This window comes from Crotalus tigris, unplaced genomic scaffold (assembly GCF_016545835.1).
Source record: "Crotalus tigris isolate CLP2741 ecotype Arizona unplaced genomic scaffold, ASM1654583v1 scf7180000018340.3345759, whole genome shotgun sequence".
NCBI lineage: Eukaryota > Metazoa > Chordata > Lepidosauria > Squamata > Viperidae > Crotalus > Crotalus tigris.
The window spans coordinates 1,466,489-1,479,078 of record NW_024096953.1 but is presented as its reverse complement, the minus strand read 5'-3'; the positions used below and the strand labels follow the sequence as shown (position 1 = coordinate 1,479,078).

The following is a 12,590-nucleotide window of genomic DNA, read 5'->3' as shown; positions in this document are numbered from 1 at the left end:
AGACTGGATCCTGAAGATTGTTTGTTTCCACCTCTTCCCTGGCGCCTTTCCCCCCTCTGTGTTCTTCTATCATTAGAACCATTCAGAGCAGGAATGAGTAAAAACGAAAAAAAAAACCCGACTCTCCACTGCAGTTTGAGGTGGTGCAGCTGACAGAGAGACCTCAGAAAGCACATGGGATGTTGGGAGTTTGCCATCCGAGGACTGTGCCCCTCTGCAAAGGAGACCTTTGGGGCCACCCTCCCCCCCCCGAGGGAAGAAGGCATGAATTGGGCAGTGTGCCCCGTGAAGGGGGAAGAGCCCAACGGCCACCCTTCCAGGGCTTCCTCTGATGCTCTCTTGCCCAAACAACCTCAGGAGGGAGGGTGAAAGTTGTTTTTGTGTGAGGCATTTGATTTTCAACGTCGGAGCCAAGACTCGCAGCAAACTCATTTCAGCTGCAAGTCATAAGGCTCCGATTATAGAAAGGAGCCTTTTCCAAAAAGAGACACCAGCTCCAGGACTTTCTGTTCCTCTCTAAACATTCTGATGGCCCCTTTTCAAGTACATCAGGCAGATTCTGTTACAAGGAGGCAAAGTAACGCCCCGCGTGGCCAGGAGCCAATCCAGGGTGGAAAAAAACACATGTCTCAAGCGAGACTTTTAGATCCAATACTTAGGCACCAAAAATAAGTGGTGGGATTGTTTGAGGCCTCCTAACATAGCTTCGACCGTCAGCCGCGGATGTTATTGCCAGTGAGAACTTGCTGGGGAAAATGCGGCTGGACTTATTTATTTGTCCTTGTCTTAGACATTCACACCACATCATCTAAAATGAGAGGGAGGGTGAGAGAGAGAGAGAGAGACAATGCTATTTGTAACTCCAGCTGTCCCATCTCAGAAAAGTTGTTAGGGAATACACAAAAGAGTAACTAAAACAATTGTAGAACTAGAACATTTTCTGTATGAAGACAGAGGGATTCATACAAAAAGGTCAGCAATGAATTTCTTATTTTCACGAAGGCCAGCAGGATGAGAAGGTGGTTCCCTTCTCTCCCAGATGTTGCTGGAATTCTTGTAATACAAATAATCTCTGTGATAAGCAACCTTTCACTTACTTGTTTGAATCCCCCATGAAAGACCGGAAGGGAAAGAGGAAGAGGGTGATGACAGAGTCTACCAATCAGCACTGGGGTAGAGAGGGAATCTCCCCCTTTTTTCTTTCAAGGTTTACATAATCCACTGAAAGATTTGGGCAAGCAGGAACAACATGGATGATGGATTCCTATGGTATCCCACTGATTGGTCCATCAGAACACGATGGCTGACTTGAACATCTTCCTTGCAAATTTAGGGAGCCATGGCACACATATATAAAGAGGCATGCCTTGCTAGCAAAAAGTCCCCAGATCAATAAAAATCTACATCATTACTGAGAAGGAGGCCTGGCTCAAAGGTTCTGGGTAGGATCTCAGGACTTAGGAGTGCTGCATTGCAGATCTCTGCAAAAGAGGGCTTGTTCCAGGCACATTGGTCAACTTTAGAAGGTCCAACCTTGCCAATTTTAAGACCTGTGGACTTCAACTCCCAGAATTCCTGCTGGCTGGGGAATTCTGGGAGTTGACATCTACAAACCTTAAAGTTGCTAAGGTTGGACATCCCTGCATTAGGGCAAAATGTGGTGCTAGCTACCGTTGTGGAGGATCTATGTAGGGAAGACTATTCATCCTGAGGCCTCCAAGTTACCTTTGGATCAGAAGACTTGCCACTTGTGGAGAAACAACCAAGAGAAAGGGGAAGGACTCAGCCTTCTAACTGACCACTCCTCCAAGGTTAGCCACTGTCAGAAACAAAATGCCACACTAAAATGGGCATCAACCTGTTCCAGCAGGACTCTTCTTATGCTCCCCAAATAGTCTTATGGTCCCAAATATATAACATTTATTTTGGATTGTAGATTTCCTACATTCCCTTAATGTAGCTCCTTGGCTTTGGGTCAAGAAGCACATGGAACAGTTTGTCAAAGTTTTGATTTTGGGTTGTAAATCAATCAATCTTGAGAAAGTCAAAGAGAGATGTTGGCCTTGGATTACGCAACAGCTGTGTTATATCTAAAGAGGTTCGTAAAACTCTCCTTGGTTATAAGTTAGAGATCAGCCCAAGACTCAGCTAGCAGAAGAGTGAAAAGGGAATTCCAAACTTAAAAGGTGTGGTGAGCGGCGGTGGCTAGCGAGGAGAACAATGGGTCCTCTGTGACCGAAAACCTCCTCTTGAGAAAACCCCATAGCCATCCTTCCCTCAAAGAAAGCACCTCCCTTGACAGGTAAAGGACAAAAATAAGTAGGGGCCAGTGTTTCACCCAGGACCCTTCCTGCCCTCCAGGTGCTCCCTTCACCTGTCCCTGCTGAATGTGGAGTCCGAATTCCCCTTCCTCGCATTTCTTTCCATGTAACCAATATGAAAAGGGGAAAGATAATTACCCTTAAACATACTTAATGCCAACAGTACATTATCCCGGTCTGTGGAGTACCAAGCTGATAGTATTTTCCCCACAAGCTTAATCAAGCTGCTATCTTAAAACTCTCTAGAGTACTGTGAAACAGTAATAGAAACTCATTTGCTTCCCAGGGAAGAAATTTTCATTTATTCAGGCTGGGGAGGGAGTGGGGGAGGGGGAGAGACAAGCTTCCAAGAGTCAATGCGGGCATGGATGGCACCGTCAGAAGGGAGGAGAGTTCTGGATTGTCCAACAAGGATGAAAATCCAACGAGACTCCACCTATCCATTGTTTGCCTTTTTAATGAATTATACACACACTTGTGGTGACACCAGAGTTCAGACAGAAGCGTTTATTGATAGGACCTGGACTTCGGCCAAGGGAGAAGAGAAAAAGGTCAACTAAAACCAAGACCCAGCTCCAAAAACTTCCCTAAAGAGGAAGAGACACATCAGAGGGTTTATCAACATGTGCTGTAACTGCTGAGGTGGACCGAAAGACCTTCTTCTCTCTTCTATGGCATTTCATGGAACTGGTAGAGGAGTCAGGATGGAGAAGAAGACTCACGCCAGAAGAAAGATGTGGTTGCTTCACCCAGCCCATTACTAAATTTTGGAATTATTACTTACAAAATGTGGGCTGGCCATTGTCTATAATAAAATGTCCCCAAGAATTAGATAATATCATGAAGACAGATCTATTAATGCTTATTGCTGGTAATTCTGATGGCAATCTGGAACCTCTATTTCAGAGGCTGTAGAGAAGTTGCTTGAGGAGAAGGACTACTGGTTTCCAAACGTTCCTTTGGATGTCCCAGGGACTATTTGAGGAACATCTGAGAGAAACCAGATGCCAGTCTTTTGATATTAGCATGTTGCTTCTTGAAAAGTTAAGAACATGGTCTAAGGTTCCACACACCCCAACATCTTCAGTAGAAGTTAATGGAGGTGGAAATCTCTGGATAATGGAGGAAGATCTTCAACCAGTCCAGAGAGTGAAGTTTGTTGGGTCAGATCTTTTCCATGCATGCAGTAAACGTGCGGCCACAGCCATTCTCTCATGGGTTCTTTCATCAGGGCCATTACTCGATCCTCCCCCACACACAATTATTTGTAGATTTTGGGTTGCTCGTATGGATACAAGCACCAATAGGATCCTGGTGGCACAGCAGTTAGAATACAGTATTGCAGGCAAACTCTGCCCACAGCCTGGAGTTTGATCCTGATGGGCTCAAGGTTGACTCAGCCTTCCATCCTTTGGAGGTCGGTAAAATGAGGACCCAGATTGTTGGGGGCAACATGCAAATAATGCTGACATTGTAAATTGTTTAGAGAGTGCTATAAAGCACTATGGGGTGGCATATAAGCCTAAATGCTATTGCTATGCTATCCTCTTGCTGGGCATTTGTTAGTGCCCTTTTGTGTGGGTGCAATGCCACAGAAAGCTGGCATCCTCTGTTCACATGGAATGAAGGAGGCCCCTCAGCTGCCACAAACTGATCTTTCCAGGTAAGACGGGCACAAAAGCGATCTGTATTGTCTCCAGATGTGAAAACTGGCTGGAAAAACAGTCCCTAGCGCAATCCTTCGACAGTTCTGATCGGAGGAAATGAAGCTTGTTTTAATGCTTCCTCCGAGGTGCTGCCAGACAACTTTTGCTCTTTAAAAAAAAAAAACCATGCCAAAAAAAAAAAGAGGGCAAGTTGTGAGCTACACACTCCACTCTGTCTCCTTCCCAGCAATTGCCACCCTGGTGGGAGACGATCCCCACCCTCTCCTGGTACCTCCACTTACCACAATACTGTTTTGAATCTCTAAAATAATGTGACAACTTAATGATGGCACAATTATCTAAATGTTTAACAGACATGTTATCTAAGTGAATCGGATGGAGATTCCATCCCGCTGACAATAAACATCAATGGAAGCAGCGAAAGTGATGGGCAAATTATCACAAACCCTGCAATTTCAATGCTATTAAATTTGGAAGAATAATAGCCCCAAGGCCTGGGAGTGCTGAATAAAAAAGACCCTTGTGTTTGTCCAATATTAAATCAAAATGCTACCAACATCTCCGGGAAGGGGGCGGGAGGAGTAGGAAAAAGCAAAAGCAATCGCTTTTCATGTTTCGGTTACACATTGGATTTTACTGACTTCTCCCTTCCTTCGGGATAGGCTGTTTTGGGGTCTTCTCCAGAGATGCTGGAGCAAGGGGACAACTGCACATCCCAAGGCTTTTACCCAGAGTTACAAGAAACAGAGGGAGGGAAAAAAAATCCTCTTTTTTTCCTCTTTTTGGTTTGCCAGCAGCAACTGCAGTGATTTTCTAACGTGTTTACTAACGATCTGGAAAGAGATGGAGGGGGAAGGGGAGGGGGTGTGGCAGAAGCTGCCAATAACCCAAATCAAAATCAGAAAAGGCGTCAAGCAGGGCTGAGATGGAAGGTGTGCAGGAGCTGAGGAAGCATCTGGCTGACCAACTGAAGCAACAGTCAGAAGAGCTGGGGAAGTCAAAATGGTCAGATTCACACATGTGGACAACCCATCTTGGCCTCATCATGCATTATGTTCAAATAAGTCAATTCCATCCATTTCTCGGAGAGGAAGAGACCCATCAAATGCTACCTTCAGAGCCCCACCTTTACCCCACTTCTAATTCTTTTGGGGAGAAATTCCTTCACACTCAGTCGGGACAAAACACATTTCTTGACTTCAGGGCAGAAAGTTGACAGCTCTTATGGTGGCTAAACTCTTCTGCCTTCAAGTCTCCACTTTGCTTGGTTGTGACAAGTCAACACCTATTCACATCTGGGCAGGCGTGCAGGTGTTGGGCTGCCTGGAGCAGGACAGGTGTAAGCAGCAGGTACAGCTGAATCCTTCAGGAGGTCCGCCCAGCTCTGAAGACCAGGACTGGGTTATGGCTGAGAAATGACAGGCTCATAAACTATCCTTGATATTAGTCACCCCACATGTCAGGGTAGCGTGAAAGAGTGGACTGTGGTTAGGAGTCAATCCTTGCCAGAGGATGGGTGTACAATGACAAACACACTTCCCTAGTGGGACGTCAGACCCCATTCTGCTGCAAGAACTTTGCTCATGTGAAATATCTTGGCCGGCCTTGAGAAACCTGATACAAACCACCTCTGATATTTTAAAGTCATCTGCTTCTAGAGAAGAAGAGAAAAAATAATGCTCGCGTACACAACCCCTGGGTAATCTGGATAAGGTGACCAGGCTGCTGGCAGCTGGCAGGAGTTGAGTTGATCTTTTTCTCATTTGACAAGAACATGGTTTCACTCCCCTCACCTTTTCCAACTAAGGCAGAAACAAGGAGATTCCAATCTGCTTCTCCAGAGATTTGGAAGCCTTGTTCTTGAGAAGAAGAAAAATTGGGAGGGAGGAAGGCATATTTCCACTTCCACTACAACCAAAAATACCACACACACTTTGGTGTGGCCCAGTTTGATTAAACTGTTGGTCAGGATCAACAGATCCTCAACCTGTACCAATTGGTTGCCCTCCAGATTTGGGAAGATGGAATTGTGAAATATCTGGAGACTGAGGAAGGCTGGAATAGAAGGCATCACTACCAGGATCTGTTAGAAATGTCCAGTCATTCCAGAGACTCATGAAGAATCCAAGTATCCACTTCTCTGAATGTCCTGCCTGCATCATAGATGCTACAGCAAGTGGAAGACATTGCAACCAGCCTCCAAAACGTATCAGATCTTCTTGATGTTCCTCATAACCACAGAGCCTAAATGCAACGGTTCATTCCAGAGTCACACCTGTGGGTATACCCATGCTCAACAATTATCATCCTCGTTTTTAGTAATAACACAAAAACACTTCTTCACTTGACATTTCATTAAAAATAACTGTTTAATCTGTTCAATTAAGCTCAGTTCTTGGTAACTGCAAAGATGTATCCATGTTACTTTCTTGGCAAAAGTAGGAAAGGGCCTGCAGCCCTGGGACATCTCATTAGTTTGTGGAATTTGCTCTTATGTGAAGGGACAGTTGGCTTTGAAATGGCATGGACCAAATCCAGAGATGACAGATGATAGGATGGAGATGTCCTACCAGTTCCTTAGAGGGACGTTTCAGGTGTGCCCTGATCTTACCTGTCTTATAGCAATATAGTAAAGAGACACATTCTCCACTTTGTCTAGGCTAGCTTTTCCAAATCTGCTAGCAATAACCACAATTCTTATAATTTTAGGGAGCCCACACATGTAGAAGGAGCAGGTGGGAAAGACCTGGGAAGCGTAGAAAGAAGATAAAAAATAATCAGCTTTTCTTGCTGGGGCCTGAAAACCAGACTGCTGTTACACACAGCACTCCTGACATGGTGGGGAGGGGCATCACTGGGCCCCTCAAATCCAGTTTGGATCCTGTACAGGCATCCCAATGAAAGCCTCCAGGCTCTGCTCCAATCCCTCTAGCAAAGGGGGACCCGGCACCTGCCTGCCTCACTGGTTCCGCTGTTGACTGAATCTTAATTTGGGATTTTGTGTCCTGCTCTCTGGAAGGATGGAGCAGAGGTTGGAGGCTTCCTCTGGGAGGGCATCCCTTTGGGTCATTAAAGGGGGCTTTTATATTCCCCTTCTGTCTCGTCTTCTCAAGGTTCAGCACCCTGCCTAATTCCCACGAATAAGACAGTATCCAAGTGCTGCAAGTGAACCAAGTAGCCCATCCATTGGATTTTGGTTTTCTACGTTCTTAATTCTGCATTTGGCTCAGTTTCTTGGTTAATTTCAGCCCATCGATCTAACTTCCTTTCCACAAACGATCCATTCCACCCCGCAATCAGAAGCCCTCTTGGCTCTGCCAATGAACTCTTAGAAAAAAAAGACTTATTTTTGACCCACCAAGGCACCTGATATTCCCTGAGACTTAACCGATATTTGAGGTCCATTTTGACCCTCCCCCCAACCATCCCCAATCTGAAGGGGGAGGCAGCTAAATGATGCTTGCTCTCCCCAATGGAAGTTGAGGAAACTCCTCAGCCTTGTAGGATTTTGAAAAGGTGCCTTTGCTTGGAGTACAGACCGTCTTCCTCCCCCAAGGGCAACCTCATGTCCTGCTCAGCAAGAGGAAGCTATCCATTTCTTGGCAAGGAGGCAGCCCACTCTGGAAATACGGCCCCTTTCTGACACGTAACCGAGAAGCCCTTGTTTACAGCTCAAGAGTGCGATGATAAAGCCTCCCATCGGGTCACAGTGACCCAAAGCCGCCTATTTTGGTTCCTCTCCATTCTGCGTTTCGATGTCACCCTCGGGGCCCTGGCACAGACGCCGATCTCCTTGGCAGCCCCTGACATGTCATCCCAAAGTTTTCAATCAAAACATACTTCATGCCTCTTTACGAGTCCCTCCCTGCCCAAGGTCATCGGAGATATTGGCAGCTGACGACTCTCCCTGACTTTAGTTCCAGGAGGGCCCCTGGGAGAGATGTTTCCTAGAAGGAAGCATGATACAAACAGGTGTGGGGGGGTCCTCTTTTGCCCCGGGACAGGAGAGACGCAGAACGTCCACCTTTCCCTCTGCCTGGCAGCTTTAATCACCTGCCACATGTGATCTTTCGGTCTGGGGCAAACTCCAAGGACATCACATGTGACCAACATCACTGCATTAATTGTATCATTTCATATATGAAGGGCCACGATGCACGTGCTGCCTGTTGGCAGACATACGTGCAGAGGCATGGGAGGGGTATCAAAAAAAATATCACAATGATGTGGAAAAATAGTGTGGAAAAGCCAGGCACAGGAGAGCATCCAACGTCTTATGCTTCAGCTCGCAAATGTAAGTATTTCATCCTTAATGACCTGTGTTGCTTGATCAGTACTAAACAGATTTGTTTGCCCTAATGCAGTCCAGGAGACAGCTTGGGGAATTCCCTTGTGGTCTCAGAAGCCAAGTTCATGCACCATGCAAAGTTGCCACTTGTTGCCACTTGTTTAATCAGAGGCTATTGTGAAAACTACCACCGGCTAGTTTCTACCAGCACTAAGCCACATATTTACATCTTGCAGCGTATGGAGCCATATAATCTTCTAAGCCAGGGGTGGGGAACCATGACCCTTCTATGACTTGTAGACGTCAGCTCCCAGAATTCCTGAGCCAGCCATGCTGGCTCAGGAATTCTGGGTGTTGAAGTCCAAAAGTCATAAAAGAGCCATGGTTCCCCAGTTCTACTGTAAGCCAACATCAAGATCCCACATGATCTAATCTAAGTGTGACAGTAGGTGACATGGGTGCTCCCCATAGATCTAATGGAGCTGATAAAATGTTTGAACAGATTATTTAATACTAGAATGGGTCAGCTGGATGAAATCAGTGGCTATAAGGCCAGGATTTGCCTCTCACCTTCCCCTTGATTCCCTAATGGTGGTTGATAACCTAACAAAGGATGCCCAATTTCATTTCCCTGAGCACCTTTTCCTAAAGTCTCACTCAAAAAATCTGGAGAGGTATCTCCCCTCCTTTCCTGCTTTTGAATAGTAGCAATTCTCCATGGTTGTTTTCTCTTCCAGATTCAAAGTTTAGCTGGCAGGCCTTGAATTGCCTGAGTATTAAAGGCAAGATGTCTTCATAATGGAATAAGTGGATCCTCTCCTCATGTTTTGGAAACAACTGACCCATCCTGGGATGCAGCCATACCGACTGGAGATCAGAGTTGTTGAAAACTTCTAGAAGGATCTTGGTTGCTACGTCTCTCCTAAGGGATCAGAGTTTCACACACTCTGGGATCTACATGATGGTAAGCATCAGCCCAGCACCTCAGCTGCCCTCTGGGACACCCAGTTCAAAACATATCTTGTTTCATACTGTATGCAGTGACAACTTGATAACTTCTCCTTGCTATGGAGCAATCACCCCGTCTTCTGGTGGGAACCTCTGCTCATCAGGCATATCATATCTCAGGTGAACCCAATTAAAACAGGCACTGATCCAATCAGAAATGGGGCAACCACCGTTGAGCAATAGCTGTTGAGCAAAGTGCTGATTGGCAGGGTTCATACCCCTCCTCACCTCACCCTGCCTCTCCAAAGTGGGGCCAACCCGCCTCACCCAATTAGAAAACTATTGATGATCTACCAGAGATGACTGTTGCAATGTCTCACATAACACCCACACTGGTTTTGCTAGTGGTGGAACCAGTCCAGGAAGTTAACCTTTCCAACAGGAGTTTCTATTCCCTAGATCGGGGTGGGGAACGATGGCCCCTTTACAACTTGTGGACTTCAACTCCCAGAATTCCTGAGCCAGGTGACTCAGGAATTCTGGGAGTTGAAGTCCACAAGTCGTAAAGGGGCTATTGTTCCCCACTCCTGCCCTAGATGTAGATGCTTTACATTCAGTAGGCCTACCTATTTCTATTTATAGACTGCATAACTGAACAAGATCAGCTTTCCCAATTGGTGTCCGCTACGTGGTTATCAAACTTGGACAGTCTGGGACCTTTAGTCCCAGTGCCTCTGAAGCTACCATGAATGCAGATCTTCCAGTTCCTTTCCTGGTCAAGCTCACACTGTGAAAACGTGGAGGAGAAACTGGGCAGAAGAGAATTAGACTTCCTCTCCAATGTTAAGAACTCTTGTTGCCTTCCATGTCAACATCAGCAACACCCACAGAACATCCTAGTGAAAAGCTGGTCTAACAGCCAATTTTACTGACACACCAGTTCAAGAAAAAGGCCCATATTAGGAAGAGGTGCCACCAAACCATCTCCAAGAGGATACTATCTCCAGATGCAGAGGAACCCCAAAGGAGACTTACCAGTGTGGGTCTGCCTGTGACTTTCCAGGGCATCTTCTTTAGAGAATTGTGCACCACAATGGTCACAGAGAAAGGCTTTGGCACCTGCTATAAGGAAAAAGAAAGAGAGAGGGGGAAAAATACATTAATATCAAGAAATCCTGACAAATCCTTATAGCAGTCACTAAACTGATTCTGAGTCACTGAATTGTGACCACAAACTGAAAGATCCCAAAATAGAGTTGACCGTATCCAGGGCAAAAATTTGTTTTTAACTGAATACTGGAATCCATGATCTTCACTCAAATATACATGTTTCCTCTTGCAAGGCATATCATGCTCTTATTCCATTTGGGGACATTATTCACTCAAACGTCACAAACATCAAATATACAGTCCAGAGAAAACTGTGCATAGAATTGATAAGAGATCTGAATGGTTCCCTGATATCTAATAATGTTCTTATTTTTGTACTTTTTCATTTCCGTGGGTTATGGAGATTTGCAAGATTGATTCTTTTTAGCTAGTCCAGCATTAAAACCACATTTTAAAATTATTCAGCGGTTGAGGCTGTGCTTAGAGCAGCACTACACTATCACCACCAATCTAATCCTGAATCATGCTACAAACAAGCTCTGATTTACATGTTTTTGTGACATTTTATTGGCGTTTGGAATAAATGAAAATCTAAAGAAATAAGCCATATACTGAAATGGTAGAGATATTTATACCGTAGATAGGGATGGATGTAAAGAAAAACAGGAAGAAAGAAAATTTAGATAGATAGATAGATAGATAGATAGATAGATAGATAGATAGATAGATAGAAATATAGAAATAGAATGTCTGTATATTACAAATGCTGGAAGTGAATTAGATGGTTTTACTTTCAGCAGATCTCAGACTGGACAACTGTTAGCAGGAACAAAGTTTGGGTGATTTTCCCTGAAAACAGTCCCTCCTAAATTTTGACAATACATGATGTAATTACATGATCATTTCAAGAAAGGCTGGGAGAGACGCTACCCTTGCATGAAGAGTCACTTGGAACATCTGGAGAAGTTATATGAATAAGAAAAGGAACAGAGATGCTCTCCAGCTGCCTTATACATCTTCAAAGTGCATATGACCTCTCCTTCTGCTAAGCAAGGCAGCACATCTTTTCTCCAGAACTTTTAGTTTAAAAAATAAAAAAGATAGAGAAAAGATACAGGATTGGAACTCTGCTCTCCACTACAGGGAGATAAATGGTGCTGATGTGAAGGGTCCATTCAGTCCTTTTTCCTGGTGTTCTAATTTCCTCCACTCTGAAATAACTGCTGGCCTCTCGTCCTTGAAAGGGTCCTCAGGCTAGCAGCAGCTGAGGAAGGAGAGGTGGAACTTCTTGTGCTCCTAAGAGCAGCTTCTGACCAGACCATCCACAATGCAGCAAGGAGGACCTGGCATTTATCCTGCACTTCACTTCATGGCGATGATGGTTCCAGAAACAGCCAAGTTGGATTGTCAAGGAGAGAATAGCTGAATCCTCAGGAGATCATTCGATCCTTTACATCACATGGAGCCAGCAGTGCTACTCTTAGTTGGTTCCCTACAGTGAGCTAAACTCAGGGACTGAGGAATCCAGAAGATCCTTTCCTGCCTAGCCATCCAAGGCTGCTACAGACAGGCTCAGATGCCTTTTAAGAAAACAAAGAGAGCAGAAAGAACAGAAAAAGTTCACCTGGATTGGAGCGCTGGAGAATTATGTTGGCTGAAGAGGCCCATTCCATCATCCAAGCTTTGGGCTGTTGTGATGGAAGGAGGAGCCACGAAGGCACAACACAGGGGTTAGAATCAACCCGCAGAAGAACTGAACACAAGCCGAAGCTTGCTCCGAGGAAGTTCATCCTGTACTTGAGAATGGCCTCAACAGAGCATCTCCAGGCCCTTGTGATGTGGAGGACACGTGCTCATAAATCCCTTTAAGTTCAGGAAGAAAGCAGGCAAGCAACCCAACTGGATGTCTATGGAGATTCTCAGTCCTCCAGGTCATAGTTATCCCAAGGATACTTTTTCACCAGGCAACTGGACTTCCTTGCTTTTCTTCGAAGATGTTTTGCTTCTCATCCAAGAAGCTTCTACAGCTCCATCCAGTCAGAGCTGAAGAAGCTTCTTGGATAAGAAGCGAAAGGTCTTCAAAGAAAATACAAGAAAGTCCAGTTGCCTCGTGAAAAAGCATCTTTGGGACAACCCAACTGGATGATGGCACAGAAGAAAGATGCCAGGAGTAAAAAGAAACCAAAAGGCAATGCCAGGGGAAAGTGCTTAGGGCAGGGCTAGCCTGCATTCCCAGTCTGCTCCGTGAGAGGGGAA

General features: G+C 45.3%; 1 protein-coding gene across 2 annotated transcripts in view; it reads right to left on the bottom strand.

Moving 5' to 3' along the window:
• The window catches only part of ZBTB16 (zinc finger and BTB domain containing 16), a 125,788-nt gene that overhangs the window by 38,267 nt on the left and 74,931 nt on the right, over nucleotides 1–12,590 (bottom strand). Inside the window, exon 4 of one of the 2 annotated variants that reach the window (XM_039350497.1) lies at nucleotides 10,260–10,343. In XM_039350497.1, the coding sequence (XP_039206431.1) occupies nucleotides 10,260–10,343 (84 nt within the window). Of the gene's footprint in view, nucleotides 1–10,259; nucleotides 10,347–12,590 lie in introns of both variants that reach the window. The other variant, XM_039350496.1, reaches the window with a different exon arrangement.